We start from the raw sequence: 15,323 nt of genomic DNA on the forward strand, positions 1-15,323 counted from the left end.
AGTAGGGAGAGAGAGAGGAAGGACACATTCCTCAAGGAGGAAGAGAATCACCAAGACTTAGAGACTGGTTGACTAGCAGCAAGGTGAGGGAAAAGCAAGACTTATGGATATTTCCTTGGTATCTCCTTGGCTAATTCTATGTGTGACATTCCTAAGGGACAGGGAACTCAGGGAAAAGAGGAAGCTGGCAGGGTGGGAGAAAACTGCTTTGATTTTGGACTCATCAAATTTGAGGTTCTTGTGAGATATTCAGAAGACATCCAGAAAGCAAGTGGAGAGTCATCTCTGGAGTTCAAGAGAGTTACATGGGGCTTATCAGCTAACCCCCAGGGAGGTTGTAAGCTCCCTGCAGGCAAAGACCTATGTCTGTTTTGTTCCCCCACTGGTGTCCTGTAACCTTGTTGAAAGGCAGTACTTCAGTGTGTAATGTAGGTGGCAAGTAGTTAAAGGCTTGGGAATGGATAGGCCCATCATTCAGTGCAAGTGTGAAATAAGAAGAAAAAGGGACTGAGATTAGAGGAACTTTGAGAAATCATGGCCTTAATGACTAAATGAGGAACCCAAGCAGGAAGCAAAGATAATAAAATCAGACAGGTCATGTGAATGTGTCCCCTAGGCAAAGGGAGTAAGGAAGGAGTAAGGCATCAATGCAGACCATTCAGCAGGTGATGGAAATGTGAATTCTTTCCATCTTTTGGCTATGGTGAGTAATGCTGTTATTAATGCTCAAGTACAAGTTTTTGTGTGGGCATGTTTTAATTTTTCTTAGGTGTATATCTAAGAGTTGAATTGTTGGGTCAAATGGTAACTCCATGTTTAAGTCTTTGAGGAACTGTAGACTATTTGCCAAAGTGGCTTCATCATTTTACATTCCTACTGGCAGTGTTATGAAGGCTCCAATTTCCCACATCCTTCCCAACACTTATCATATAGCTTTTTGATTATAATAATACTAGCATGTGTAATGTGGTATCTCATTGCAAATATGCTATAGCAAATATCTTTCATTTGCATTTTCCTGATGATTAATATCGTAAGGGATCTGATTTAGGTCACTCAATATGCCAGCAAATTTGGAAAACTCAGCAATGGCCACAGGACTGGAAAAGGTCAGTTTTCATTCCAATCACAAAGAAAGGCAATGCCAAAGAATGCTCAAACTACCGCACAATTGCACTCATCTCACATGCTAGTAAAATGATGCTTAAAATTCTCCAAGCCAGGCTTCAGCAATACGTGAACCGTGAACTTCCAGATGTTCAAGCTGGTTTTAGAAAAGGCAGAGGAACCAGAGATCAAATTGCCAACATCCGCTGGATCATCGAAAAAGCAAGAGAGTTCCAGAAAAACATCTATTTCTGCTTTATTGACTATGCCAAAGCCTTTGACTGTGTGGATCACAATAAACTGTGGAAAATTCTGAAAGAGATGGGAATACCAGACCATCTGACCTGTCTCTTGAGAAACCTGTATGCAGGTCAGGAAGCAACAGTTAGAACTGAACATGGAACAACAGACTGGTTCCAAATAGGAAAAGGAGTACGTCAAGGCTGTATATTGTCACCCTGCTTATTTAACTTATATGCAGAGTACATCATGAGAAACGCTGGGCTGGAGGAAGCACAAGCTGGAATCAAGATTGCCAGGAGAAATATCAATAACCTCAGATATGCAGATAACACCACCTTTATGGCAGAAAGTGAAGAAGAACTAAAGAGCCTCTTGATGAAAGTGAAAGAGGAGAGTGAAAAAGTTGGTTTAAAGCTCAACAGTCAGAAAACTAAGATCATGGTATCTGGGCTCATTACTTCATGGCAAATAGAAGGGGAAACAATGGAATCCACGACAGACTGTATTTTTTTGGCTCCAAAATCACTGCAGATGGTGACTGCAGCCATGAAATTTAAAAAAAAAAAAATGCTCCTTGGAAGAAAAATTATGACCAACCTAGACAGCATATTAAAAAGTAGTGACATTACTTTCCCAACAAAGGTGTATCTAGTCAAAGCTATGGTTTTTCCAGTGGTCACATATGGATGTGAGAGTTGGACTATAAGGAAAGCTGAGAAATCAAGAATTGATGCTTCTGAACTATGGTGTTGGAGAAGACTCTTGAGAGTCCCTTGGACTGCGAGGAGATCCAACCAGTCCATCCTAAAGGAAATCAGTCCTGAATATTCATTGGAAGGACTGATGCTGAAGCTGAAACTCCAATACTTTGGCCACCTGCTGTGAAGAACTGACTCATTTGAAAAGACCCTGATGCTGGGAAAGATTGAGGGCAGGAGGAGAAGGGGACGACAGAGGATGAGATGGTTGGATGGCATCACCAGCTCAATGGACATGAGTTTGAGTCAACTCCAGGAGTTGGTGATGGACAGGGAGGCCTGGTGTGCTGCAGTCCATGGGGTTGCAAAGAGTTGGACATGACAGAGTGACTGAACTGAATTGATGATTAGTATATTGAGTATCTTTTTATGTCTTATTGACCTTTTTTTTCAAGAAATGTTACTCAGATCCTGTGCCAATTTTTAAATTGAGTTTTTTAAAATAATTGAGTTATAAGAGCTCTTTATGTATTCTAGATACAATCCCTTATCAGATATATATACAATTTGCAAACATTTCATTCTGTGTATTCTCTTTTCATACTCTTTTTTCATATTTCTGTCAATCATTTTTTTTTAAATATTGTTAATTGAAGGATAATTGCTTTACAATATTGTGTTGGTTTCTGGCATACATCAACATGAATCAGACATAGGTATACCTTTCCTTTTGAACCTCCCACCCACCTCCCCCTCGTCCCACTCCTCTACGTTGTCACAGAGCACCAGTTTGAGTTCCCTGAGTCATAGAGCAAATTTCCACTGGCTATCTATATATTACATAGCAAATTTTTACCATATATTAAATAGATAGCCAGTGGGAATATGTTTTCCCCTGTATATGTTTAGCCAGTGTATATGTTTTCATGATAGTGTCCTTTGAAGCACAGAAGTTTTTTAACATTGACCAAATTCAATTTATCTCTTTTTGTTGCTCATGCTTTTCATGTCATATCTAAGAAACCATTACCAAATCCGAGATCACAAAGATGTACCGCTATTCTCCTCATTTTGTTAAACTTAAGCCACAAAATCATTACCACAGCTAAACAAGTCATACTGATTCCTTATTACTATTGAATATTTGGCCTGTTCAAGTTTCCATTTGTCTCATAAATATCACATATGGGTGGTGATGCACACATATACAAATTCCACCTGAATCGATCACTCTTTTTTTTTTTTTTTTCCCTTATTTACTTGCTAGAGAACCAGATTTTTGGTCCTGTAGTTTTTTACAGTCTGTATCACCATATTGCAGTTTAAAATGTTTTTCTGTCCTCTGTGTATCATGTAAAATAATAGCTAGATCTAGAAGCTTAATCTGATTCAAGATATTTTGCTGTTTGTTTTGGCACAAATCATTCATAGGTGATGTGATAAGTCAGACTCTTAAAGTGGGCATTTCTTTGGGTTTTATTCTATCTTGTAAGGCTAGAGGCCATTTTATTTATGACCTCTGTTGACTCAGAATTTCCACTCACCAAGTTTGAATAGGTGACTGTCCTAGACTCAAAGATTTTTAGAGAATAGAGAGCAACTCTCATTCCTCTTAGAGTTTATAGTATGGTAGAAATACCAGAAATTAATTAGTTCTATCCCTGGATAATCTAGTTTCTTGCCCCTCTCCACCAATATCTATCTGTTCATGTGTACAGTCCTATGTAAGAGTGAGAAAGGCCCTTAGAGATATTCAGTGTAAGTTAGTCCTTGGTTTTGAGGGCCCAGAAGCCTGCTCTATGTATTTTTCTGAGGTAAGGGTTCAGAGGTTTCACTGAATTTTGACAGGTCTAAGTTCTCCTGTGGCAGAAGGGAGATGGAGTCCCATAGAGGGGAAAGGAGTTGCCCAAAAGTCTTCTAGGAAGCTTGAAGTAGGCCTAGGAGTAAATCTGAAACCTTCCTGTCTCTACTCCAGGGCTTCTCCATTTCAGACACCAGACCACAAAGACAGAAGAGGGCAGTGATTTCAAGCAGATTGCAAGTTTTATGGGTTTTGTAGAGGCTTTTCCAATGCAAAACTGTCCTCTCTTCCTAGTACCCAGTATGCTGGAATAGTGCAAGCTGTCATAGTTCAAAGAAACCAGAAGTAGGAAAGAAATCTGATCTGCAAGTGCATAAATATCAGAGAAAGAGATAGAATTGAATTTTGTATAATTTGTAGAGTGTCCTTGTGGTTCTGTACACAGCACTGATTTGTGGGCTTTGTATAGCTAATTGTGTGTGGCCTATAAATACTTGAAGTGAAGTTGCTCAGTTGTGTCGGACTCTGCAACCCCATGGACTGTAGCCTACCAGGTTCCTCCAATGGGACTTTGTAGGCAAGAGTACTGGAGTGGGTTGCCATTTCCTTCTCCAGGGGATCTTCCCAACCCAGGGATCGAACCTAGGTCTCCCACATTGCAGGCTGCAGGCAGATGCTTTACCATCTGAGCCACCAGGGAAGCCCTATAAAAGGCAGAGGCAAAAGGTATCTTTGCTTCCTCCTTGGCCCAGGCTCCAAAGTTGCTCCAAAGGGTCCCTTCCCGCCGCGCCCCCCCCCCATTCCTTTTCCCTCCTCCCCATCCTTTTTCCATCCTTTCCCCCAGGCTTCTCTTTCTTCATCATATCCCCCTATTTCTTCTTTCTCTTTCTCATCTTTCCTTTTCTTTCCTTTCTGCTTCTCACCGTCTTCTCGTCATTCCCTCCTCTCTCCCTGCCATGCCCTCTCCCCTCTGGCCCGTTCTGCCCATTCCCTCCCTCTCTCCCAGGCCTTTCCCTCCTCTCTCTCCTCAGCTCCATCAACCCACCCACAACAAGCTCTCCACCCCCACGCCAGAACTGGCAGCCTGGAGCTCCGGCTGGGCTGGTTGGAGCGGGCCTGCTGGGGGGACCTTGTGTTCACCGATTGGCTACCGCTGGTAGCACGCCAGCTCAAGTACCGCCCCCCCCCGCCCCGGCGAGTAAACGCTCCTCTGCGGCACCTGTTATTGGTCGGCGGGCCTGTCAGCATTTTGGCTGCGCCTCACGCAGGCGCCGGCAGTCGTTCCGTGAATAAAAACGCAGAATATGGGCTGGGGGGTGGGGAGAGGCGAGGAAGAGAGCCAGCGAGGCAGGGATCAAAAGAGTAGCTGGCAGCCCGGAGCCCGGCGAGTAGAGCGAGCGTAGAAAAGCGAGCGAATTAGAGGGAATAGAGGAGACCAAGACTGACCGGTAGCCAGCCAGGCAGGTGGACGGACGCACCCCCGGACAGACAGCTTGAGCAGGCGCCGGAGAACCTCGCGCTGGTTTCTCCTGCCTTTCCCTTTGAAAGCCAGGATTTTGCCTTTTTCCGTGGCGCCCGAGAGAGAATGCTGGACTCTGCAGACTTCAGCGCAAGCTAAGATTTCTCAGCTAGGGAAGAAAGATCAGCTCAGTTCTGAGAAGGGGGAAGCAAGCACCCCTGTCCCCATCCCCCCTCCCCCCCTCCCATACCAAACTCGGGCGCCAAACCCAGCCCTTCCCCAACCACCCGACTTCCTCCTCTCCTTTCTAGCATGGTGGCTGTATGGACAGTCTGACAGAACAGAGACTGACATCTCCCAATCTGCCAGCCCCTCATTTGGAACACTACAGTGTTCTGCATTGCACCATGACCCTGGATGTGCAAACTGTAGTCGTTTTTGCCGTGATTGTAGTCCTTCTGCTTGTAAATGTCATACTCATGTTTTTCCTGGGAACGCGCTGAATGGAGTCCAGCCACCTGAGCTGTCTGGAATTCTCGCTTTGATTTCATCCCGAGAACCTCCAAGGAAAAAAAAAAAGAGAGAGAGAGAGAGAGACAGGGAAAGAGAGGGAGAGAAAGAGCAAGCTTTCTTACTCAGGGGGGAAAACGTTTTGAGCTTCAACATGGCCTCGCTGTGATATGTATGACGTTGGTATATTATCTCTCCCTAAATCTTTTGTTATGTCTTGTCTTTTAAGTATGCCTGTGAGTGTAGTTGCTTATTGCTTGAGTAAAATTGTTGATAAAGAAATGCTTTCTATTTAAGTGTGCATGTGTGTGTGTGTGTGTGTGTGTATGTGTGTGTGCATTCTTCATTGATGTGACGTTCATGAAGCAAGCTCTGCATCCTTACACAATGGCTTTGCTGATTGTGGTGTTTTGTCAATTCATTTTCTGGAAAACGACCTTTAAATTCCATCAGAGAATTTTAGTCAGAATTTCTTTCTTGCCATCAGAAGATGGCATTTGGGTTTGTCTGGGGCAAGGGAGGGTGTGGGAAGAGCATGATGAATTTCTGGCATCTTAGGAAAAACAGTGTTGCCCTAGATGTTTAGAGGAAAGAAATTGATACAGGAATGAATTTAGGGAAATTATTCTTCAGTCTCTTAATGACAAGCGAGAATATGGGAAGTGATGTGGTGGGGTGCGTTGTGCTGGCAGTTGGTGACTGTGTCCTCTGAATCTTAATTTGCTGCCCAGCGTTTACAGTTTCCAATTTGGAAAGAAGCCACGTTTAAGACATTTCTTAAAAATCATTAAATGTCAATTTCTTTGGAATCATGGTATGTGGCATAAAAGTGTTCTTTGATTTTTATGAATTAGCAAGAGAAGATATTGACAGTAACTGTTTGGGTTCTTTTTCCCCAAAATTGTACCTGTGAATTTGAGTTTGGGGATTTTGTCTCTATGGCCTGCAAAAACAACTAAAGCTAGCTTTCTACCAACTTGGGAATAATGTATTTAGATATGCCTCTTTGGGGTAATCTCATTTGCAATGATGTTCTTGAACTACATTTTAAATAGAACTTGCTAGTGCTAATGGGAAAATGGTGGTTTTGTTTGCTTCCTTGTTCTTTAAAATCAGAGGTCTCTATTTGGAAGGTTTCCATTTCAAAATGAAATTATGTATCGTGCTAAACTGAGAGTTTTGAGCACCCTCCCCCCCCCAAAAAAAAATGACTGGATGGAAAGGGATGAAAGCTCTGGAAAACATGAGCTAGAAACAACATTCCAATTTGATATTTATTTGCATGTCTGTATCAGGTGGTAGTGGTGGTGATTACTGTTATTTTTGCTATTGTTGTTATTTTTATATTTCTGTTTCCCCTAAGAAAGCTTTTGTCAAAGCCAGTAAAAAATTTGTCTCTGATGCCAGTGTGCATAATATAACGCCCCGCCCCCACCTGCTGATGTTGGCAGGTCTTCATTCTGTTGCTTACCTGACTTGAAAGAGTGCCATTTATGTCTCATGTAGCAATGAATCAGGGCACATAAAACATCCACACACATGTTCCCCCTGCACCCATGTGGGCGACTGTTCATGAGTGATGTGCAAATCTGTTGGCAGTGTGCTCTCAAGTACCATGTTTGGACTGTTTGGAAAAGATTTTGAAGGGAGAGGGGCTGTGAAGGGGGCTCTTGAAATTGTCCTGACCTTGGGACCCAAAGAGTATAATTTTATGGCATTAGAAGAGGTTTTGAGTCACAAGGTGTGCTCTCGATGGCTCTGTGTGGGTGAGAAACTGATTTTTTAATTTGGTTGGCACCATGTTGTAAGCATGATCTGGGAAGTTTGCTGGCATTGATTCTTATTATTTACTCTTTAGTCACTTTGTGGGAGCCCCTGGGTTGAACTAAGAACTTGATTTTTTTGCAAAGAGAATCTAGTGAGTCTCATTTGGTTTCCCTTCCTGCATTTGCTCTAACAATATTGTGTCAAGTAACCTGATATTTTAGTTGGACACTTTGTTTTGAGACAGTGTTGAAAAGCGATGAAAGAAAGGCTGTAGGCCAGGCAGCTACAGACCTGGGTCTTCTCTGTTCAGCGACTGCTTGACATTGAGCAATTTTGGGATTCTCTATAACATGGCATTTGGGGATGGTTGGACTATGTTTTTGAATTCTGTGATTTTGGGTGTCCATAGGCACTTGAAATCAGAGGCTAATGAACTGGGAAGATAACTGAAAAGGCAAATGAAATGTTAATAAATGTTAACCAAGGGGTGATGGGAGGGGGAAAGGAGGAAATATCCGGTTGCTGGTATATGGAGAAACTTGTTTTACCTAAGAGATTCTTTTACCTAGTTATGTGGGAAGAAAACTGGACTACAACAATAGAATGCTTTTTGATTTTTCCTTCAAGGGGATGAGGATTCTCCAAGGCTAGTCTTTGAACCAGGTTTATGACAAAGTATGTGTCATGAAATGCCACAGCCTTCACCTTTGGATGCCTGACAGACCCTTGGCAGAAAGCCTTTGTAAATGTATGTGTGTAGGATGTGTGACAGTATGTATGTGGGTGTGTATGCACATCTACACTGTGTTTGTGTCAGATACAGACTCCTGAATCTGGATGGGGTTGAATGTGCTAGGAATGAAGAAAAACAGCAGGACAGGAATTGAGTTCCCCAGTTCTGAAAGGCCTCCTTGTGCTAAGGCCTATAAGGATTTGACTGGTGCTAAGGTGGATGAGTGTCCCCCTCTACCGGTTTTCCCCTATCCTACACAGCCTCAGACTAAAGGGGTAGCTTGAAAGAGCTCTTTCATCAGTAATTTAGTTTGTGAAATGGGTAAACATTTTTCAAATTAACTTATCTTTAGGCACATAAGGGAATGTTGCTAGCCAGATGGCAGGCTACCCTAGAGCAGCTAAAAGGGAGTTTAGGGAGTAGTGAACAGGGTGACTTTTTAGTTGTGTGGATCCTAAAGGTTTGGCATTTCTTCTTGAAGATTGTGAGAGTATGCAAAAAGAGAAAAGAGTGGGAGAAAATGAAAAATGCAGCCGAGAGGAGTGGAACCCTCTGCATTTTGACTTTTTCCCTCTTTCCTGCCTCTTCTCTTCATCTTCCCCCTTCTAAGCTTTTCCTCTCTTCCCTGATACAGCCTCCTCTCTCTCCCCCACCATCCCTGCTGTAAGGGGTAAAAAGAAAGAAGAGGGCTTTTCCTCTCTGATTTGTCCCAACTTTTCCTGACAGAGTTCATTGTTCCCTTTCCTTCTGTCTAACTCCTTTTTAGAGGATACTTTTTGCTACAAGCTCCCCACTAGAGGATTCAAGAAAATGTCATTGACCAGTATTCAAGCAACTCCTGCATCACGTAGCTCCCCCTGAGGTCTAGGGCACTTTAAAGGTCCGGGCACAAGCACCTTTGGAGAAAGGCGGGAGCTGGCAAGGCAGGACTTGGAAAAATGCTTTTGGGGAGAGGATAAAGAGTAAAATCCTCATTGCCCACAAATCCCAGTCATGGGACTATTTATTTGAAGGCTCTTGGATTCAGATCCCTCTCTGCTGCTGCTGCTAAGTCGCTTCAGTCGTGTCTGACTCTGTGCAACCCCACAGATGGCAGCCCACCAGGCTCCCCCGTCCCTGGGATTCTCCAGGCAAGAACACTGAAATGGGTTGCCATTTCCTTCTCCAATGCATGAAGGTGAAAAGTGAAAGTGAAGTCGCTCAGTCATGTCCGACTCTTAGCGGCCCCATGGACTGAAGCCTGCCAGGCTCCTCCGTCCATGGGATTTTCGAGGCAAAAGAGTACTGGAGTGGGGTGCCATTGCCTTCTCCATCACTGCCTTCTTAAGATTAAATGAGCCATTTTACAGTCTAGCTTTAGTGTGAGAAGATCTGAAGGCCCTGAAAAATGTTTTTGTCCACCATGATTTTGACTGATGCAGGGAGAAGGTAAAAGGATAGCGTGCGTGCATGCTAGTTGCTTCAGTGGTTGTCCGACTCTTTACGACCCCATGGATTGTAGCCCTCCAGGTTCCCTTGTCCATGGGATTCCTCAAGGCAAGAATACTGGCGTGGGTTGCTGTGCCCTCCTCCAGGGCATCTTTCGGACCCAGGGATCAAACTCAAGTCTCCTGCAATGCAGGCGGATTCTTTGCTACCTGAGCCACCTGGGAAGCCCAAAGGGATAGCATGTGGGAACAAACTGAGCAGTGCTTCCCCCTCCCCATTGAGACAGCTTCTATCTGTCAGAACCTGTAACTTCTGCCTGTGCAGTGTACTCCAATTTTGGCTGTGGCTAGGGAAACTTTCCCAACCTAGCTGCAGTGTGAAATTGGTTTTTTGTTTGTTTGTTTCTATGTTGTTGGTCTCTGAATAGTTTCCAACTGAGATAACTGGACAAATTGGAGAGGCCAGTTTGATTGTTGGTTTGGTGAACAGGGTTTGAGCCCTGATTCAGACTTTCTCATCTGTGTGTGTGTGTGTGTGTGTGTGAGAGAGAGAGAGAGAGAGAGAGAGAGAGAGAGAGAGAAATTAAGTTGCTAGGGACCTGAAGGATCCCAATGAACCTGTGGGTGAGGTGCTCTTCTGCACTCTGGTGAGGTCTAGACTGGGAGTGCTTGGCTATGATCAGAGAGTACACTTTAGCAGTTGCAGAGATGCTGCCAAAGCATGTCCTTCTAGCCTCTCTTTGCCATCTTGGCCTCTGCTCTCTTTGGCCTGTGGAGTACTTGCTCTGGATAGAGACATGATTGGAAACTGAGCTATTCTCCAAAAATATCTGCCTCCTCAGAAGACCTCCCCCAAAGCATCTGGATTCAGTCCCATTGGCTTTGCCTCAAAAAGTGGGATGGAAGTAGGGAATCTTAGACCCTCTAGCCCTTATTTCTAGCTCTGCAACTTGTTTAGGCCAACTGAGTCTCTGGCTTTCCAGGAATCCTTAATCAAAGCTTAGCTCTTCTGATGTCTACCCAGAGTGTCTCCTGTCATTAAGTAGGTACAGCTCTCAAGAGTATTTGGTATGGTGCTTTGCCTTGGCACCAAAGTACTGAGTGGAAAAACTAGAGTAGGGAAGGGCCTGGTGGGGAGAGAAAATTGGAGAAATAGTTCCATAATGCCAATACTAATAATCCCTTGTCAGTGCATGGGCCTATACAAAGCAATTCTGTATCTTTCCCAATTTAGAGCATCACATCAACCTTGTGAAGTAGATAGGAAGGATTGTTATTCCTGGTTTTACCAATGCAAGAGGTAAAATTCAGATTTATGGGATGGTAGTGGGTCTGCCTTTCAAATGGACAGGGGCGAAAGAGTCAGATTTGATCATTCCCAGTTAGTGTGCAGCTGAATGGAGTCAGGTGGAGGGGAAGGAGCATGAATCCTCCCTGAAATCATACTAGCTTCCTCACTTATTTGCTTTCATTTTTAGTGCTTTTTCATATCTTTCATTTATATAGCAATTTTGGACAGAATTATTTATTCAATGAAATGTTGCTTTTTAATCTTGCATATACATCAAAGAGTTCCCTTTAGTCTCATGAAAACTCACTATTTGGGATCTTCAAGGGGAAAGGCAGGGTGAATTGGTGAAGCCTAAAACACTATATATATATATATATATATATATATATATGTAAATGTACTGCCCAGAACTGATCATACTATACCATGTGCCATCTGATCAGGATCACGTAAAAAAAGGACTTTGTCTATGAAATACCTAGTTTTGCAATCTTCTACTGGTCCTCAGTCCTCAGGGAACATACAGATCACTTGGGGAGTTTTTAAATACCTGTGCCAAGTTTCCACTCTAAGAGATTCTGATTGAATTGTCACATGATAGGTTCCAGGCAGCTTTTTATTTTTAAAGAAAAAATAAGTATTTCATGCAAACATGCAGAGAAGGTTAAAAGGCTTCTCAAAGGCTTTGCTGCCTCGTCCAGTCATCTATGCTCTTGTGAAATTGGCCTTTTGAATCTAACTTCAGGTGTTTTTGAACCAAACACTAAATTTTGTTTGGTTGATTGATTGCTCTAGCTTTTTATGACTTTTTAAAATTTTGCTTCATTGTGCCAAAACTTAGCAGTTCCTTCTAGCATCGCATCAGTTGAACTTTTATTTTCTTTGGTTGGTGTATCCTAGCTTTTGGGGTTTTTCTTGTTTTCCTTGCCATGAAACAGATTAGCAGTCTCTTCTAACATTGCATCATTTAAAAACTGAATAAGTACCATCCAAGCTGTTAATTCAAAGAAGTGTTGAATATAATGTGATTAATGCTAGCTCCTCTGGCAACTCATCAAAGCTGCCTCTTGGAATTGGAGCCAGTTAACTTCTGTGTACATCTGGTCAGATAGTGTAGAATCCACTGGGCACTACCATCATCTATCCTATTAGCCTGTTGATGAGGATAATGTAGCATGATGGATTTGTTGTATACTTTGTGGACATCAATTTGTACGCAAGTTTCATACCAATCATCTACCAAGCCAATGACCCCATGAGAAAAAGTATGAATCATTTGGTATCTTACCCCTAGTAAATCCTGTTGCAGGCTTTGGGGTTCCCTGTTTTCTTTGAATGCCCACAAACCATGTTTCCTAATCGAGTTCAGACTTTGCCTGAGGGTCAGTGCCACAACTGTAGATTTTGGGTATCACTTTCTTTTCCCCTCTTTGGAAAAGCAGGACATAATAGATTTAGCTTTAAAATAATGTATTTGGTTTTCAAACAGTTCAGGTAACTCTGTATGTGTATTTCTTTTGGTTGACTGAATTGTTCCCATTAACACAGTGGTTCTCAGCCCTGGCTGCACATTGGAATCACCTGGGGAGTTAACAAGACTAACAACAATTCCTAAGATCTCTGGGGGAAATCTTATTGAGTTGGTCATGGTGAGGCCTGGCATCAATATTTTTTTAAAAGCTCCCCGAGGTGACAAGAATGTTCAGCCAGGGATGAGAATGACTGCTATGTTCAAAGGAAATGTCAGCTCAGCCTGAATCTGGCTTGTTGCACACATGAATAGGCAGGCTTCACAGATGGTGAGATTTTATTCTAGGATTGTGGGGGCCTTGATGAATCCTAGGGGCTCGTGCCCACACCAAAAAGGAGGATTCAACCCTAGAGAGTGAGTAGTCTGAGGGTCTATTTGGATTTTAAATTATCAGCTGTGAGGTAGTTTGAACCTTTCAGGAAAAAAGTTCCTATGCATTTTCTATAATGACGGAGAAGATTCTGTTCATTTGCTGGGTGACCTTGGTCAAATTACCTCTCCCCTCTGAAATTCGGTTTCCTCATCTGCAAAGTAAGATCAGGTGGATTAGATAGCTTCAAAGATTTCTTCCAGGTTTAATGATCTGTGCTTATTTTGTGATTAATACTAATGATCAAAAAGATTAATATTATTATTCAAAACTAGTAGGTGATCCAAAGATCTCTTTTAGCAGGTTTGGGATGCATAGGGTTATTTTGGAGGTAGTAGACTTGCCTTCCTAATTATATTTAGCTTAGGTTTCTTCTAGGATAACTGAACTATGGGGTTGTATTCACTGAGCACACACTGGTTGCCCACAGGGAAGTGAAATCTACTGTGAACTGAGTGGCAGGGGGGATGTTAGTTTGGGATTTAGTATTTGTTCAAGAGACATGTTGCATAGATAATTGAAAATTGCCTCTTATAGATAAAATGCCAGCCTCATAGGTCTGGGAAAGCCTAGGAGGCAAGCAGCTGGCTGTTTTGACACCTCAGAACCCCTTTCCTACAGTATTTTAAGTAGTCATTCATTTAGTTAATACTGCTACTAGTGCTAATATGAATTTAAATGAATAAGTTTTGCACTTATTTCATTGGCTGTTCCCTTAAATCTGGAAGTAGTTGAGGAAACTGAGGCACTGGGAGATTAAGCATCTTACTCAAGGTCACATATTCAGAAAGTGATCATTCCTGGCCTAGAGCTCAGGTCTCTTGATAGCAGATCTTTTCAGTTCTTCCAGTGTAGCCTGCATACTGAACTCTGTGGTCAGAATGTGGTCATGACTCTGAGAATTTAAAAGTTGTTACTGACATACAGCAGAATTCAAGAAGAAACTTTGAAGAAAGGAACAAGGGGATAACCTAGATGAAATGGAATGGTTAAGGGAGGGATGTGTCTGAGGTCAGTTATTTCTTGCTTTTATCACTCTTCTGTGCTAGTTTCAGGCCCCTGACAAGAACTGGGCATTTGGGCTTTGAGCATCAAGGTTGAGAGTTGGTAGTGGAGAAGAGGGGAGATTGTGAATTCATGACAGAGAGACAGCATATGGAAGGCAGATCTTTAGTAGGAGAAAAAACTCTAGAAATGACCTTGGGCCTCCTAAAATCAAGCTGTGGCTCTGTACCTACCTTGCTGCCAGAACTTGATCAAAGCCCTTCTCCATTAGGCCTCTTGTTTCCATGTGACTAAAATGAGAAGTAGATTTAGTAGGAGAATTGTGTTCTCAAATGAAATTTTAGCCACAAACTTCTCTATATAACATGGCATGAAAAAGCAGAACTTGTCTGGTTGAGTGGAGGAGAGAGTCTAGAGTTCTAGACTTGCTAGTGCAGACCTTATTCATTAGGGGAATTGGAGTTAGAAGAGCAGGGATGGTTGCCCAGCACAACCAAATTGCTTGGAAGATAAGGCAACCTTGGAAGGAGGAGGCCAGGGTGGGTGGGTGGTGGTGATAGTATGTGCCTTTCATTTACATGGCCAGGATTCACATAGAGAATCACCTGGGGGCAGTGATTAAAGTATTTTGGAAATCTGCATGACTCTCCCCGTCCTCTTTTACAAGTGAAAAAATTAAGGCACTGAGGGAGCAAGAGATTTATTCAAGGTTGCAGTGATGGGTCTGGTATCCTGAGTCATCAAATCAGCCCCTTGCCCCCTGTAACTTTCTACCTCTGCTATAGCGTTCTGGCTCTGGGCTCCCTTGGCTGTATCAGAGACCTGGATGCTCTCTCAGGTTTGGTTGGAGAGAGCTCTTAGGGAGATGCTGGGAGAACAAAAGTATTATGTAACCTCCTAAAGGGGAAAAGGCCTGTCAGAGCCCTTAGGGTGCCAGGCAGTCAGATGCGGGTAGGGGAGCAGAGAATCTTCTGCAGACTACATCAGTTCTTCTGAGGCAGGGCTCCCTGGATGCAACACTGTGCTGCTCAGCCATCCACCCTCAGGGTCCAGAGGCGTCTAGCATTGTGCATCCATAGCCAGATCTGGGAATGGTTTTGGCAGCTCTGACCTCTGTTTGCCTGCCTTCATTAGAGGAGGGGAAGGATGCACCTCCCTGCCCAGCAGGCTGCAGGAAGGATGTGCTAAGAGCCCACCCACACCCCCTCAGAGTGTGGTGCCTAAAGGCAGCATCTACTTTTAGCTGTACTTCCCACAGCCTCTCCTCTGCCCACTCTCTTCCATCCTCCTCTCTCTGTGAACCCTGCTGGTTGGCAGTGGGGCTGGGCAGTGGGTGCTTTGACATTTGGAAAGAGGCATGGTAGAGCCAGGAATCCCTAGG

At 43.3% G+C, this 15,323-nt stretch overlaps 2 protein-coding genes across 7 annotated transcripts in view; both read left to right on the forward strand.

The window, feature by feature from the left end:
- ARHGEF9 (Cdc42 guanine nucleotide exchange factor 9) overlaps positions 1 to 15,323 on the forward strand; it is a 440,519-nt gene that overhangs the window by 171,980 nt on the left and 253,216 nt on the right. Inside the window, exons 1-2 of one of the 6 annotated variants that reach the window (XM_081565585.1) lie at positions 5,168 to 5,990; positions 8,213 to 8,333. The exons of 3 other annotated variants lie outside the window; for them this stretch is intronic. The gene's annotated coding sequence lies outside the window, so the exon portion shown is untranslated. Of the gene's footprint in view, positions 1 to 5,167; positions 6,002 to 8,212; positions 8,334 to 15,323 lie in introns of those variants that run through there. 2 more of the 6 variants (XM_081565582.1, XM_081565584.1) reach the window with 2 other exon arrangements.
- On the forward strand, positions 5,632 to 5,811 carry LOC145536374 (uncharacterized). Its single transcript, XM_081565586.1, has one exon. It carries the CDS (start codon positions 5,632 to 5,634, stop codon positions 5,809 to 5,811), a length of 180 nt encoding a protein of 59 aa, XP_081421712.1.

This window comes from Giraffa tippelskirchi, chromosome X (genome assembly GCF_054371585.1).
Source record: "Giraffa tippelskirchi isolate mGirTip1 chromosome X, T2T-mGirTip1v1.2.pri, whole genome shotgun sequence".
In the NCBI taxonomy this organism is placed as follows: Eukaryota; Metazoa; Chordata; class Mammalia; order Artiodactyla; family Giraffidae; genus Giraffa; species Giraffa tippelskirchi.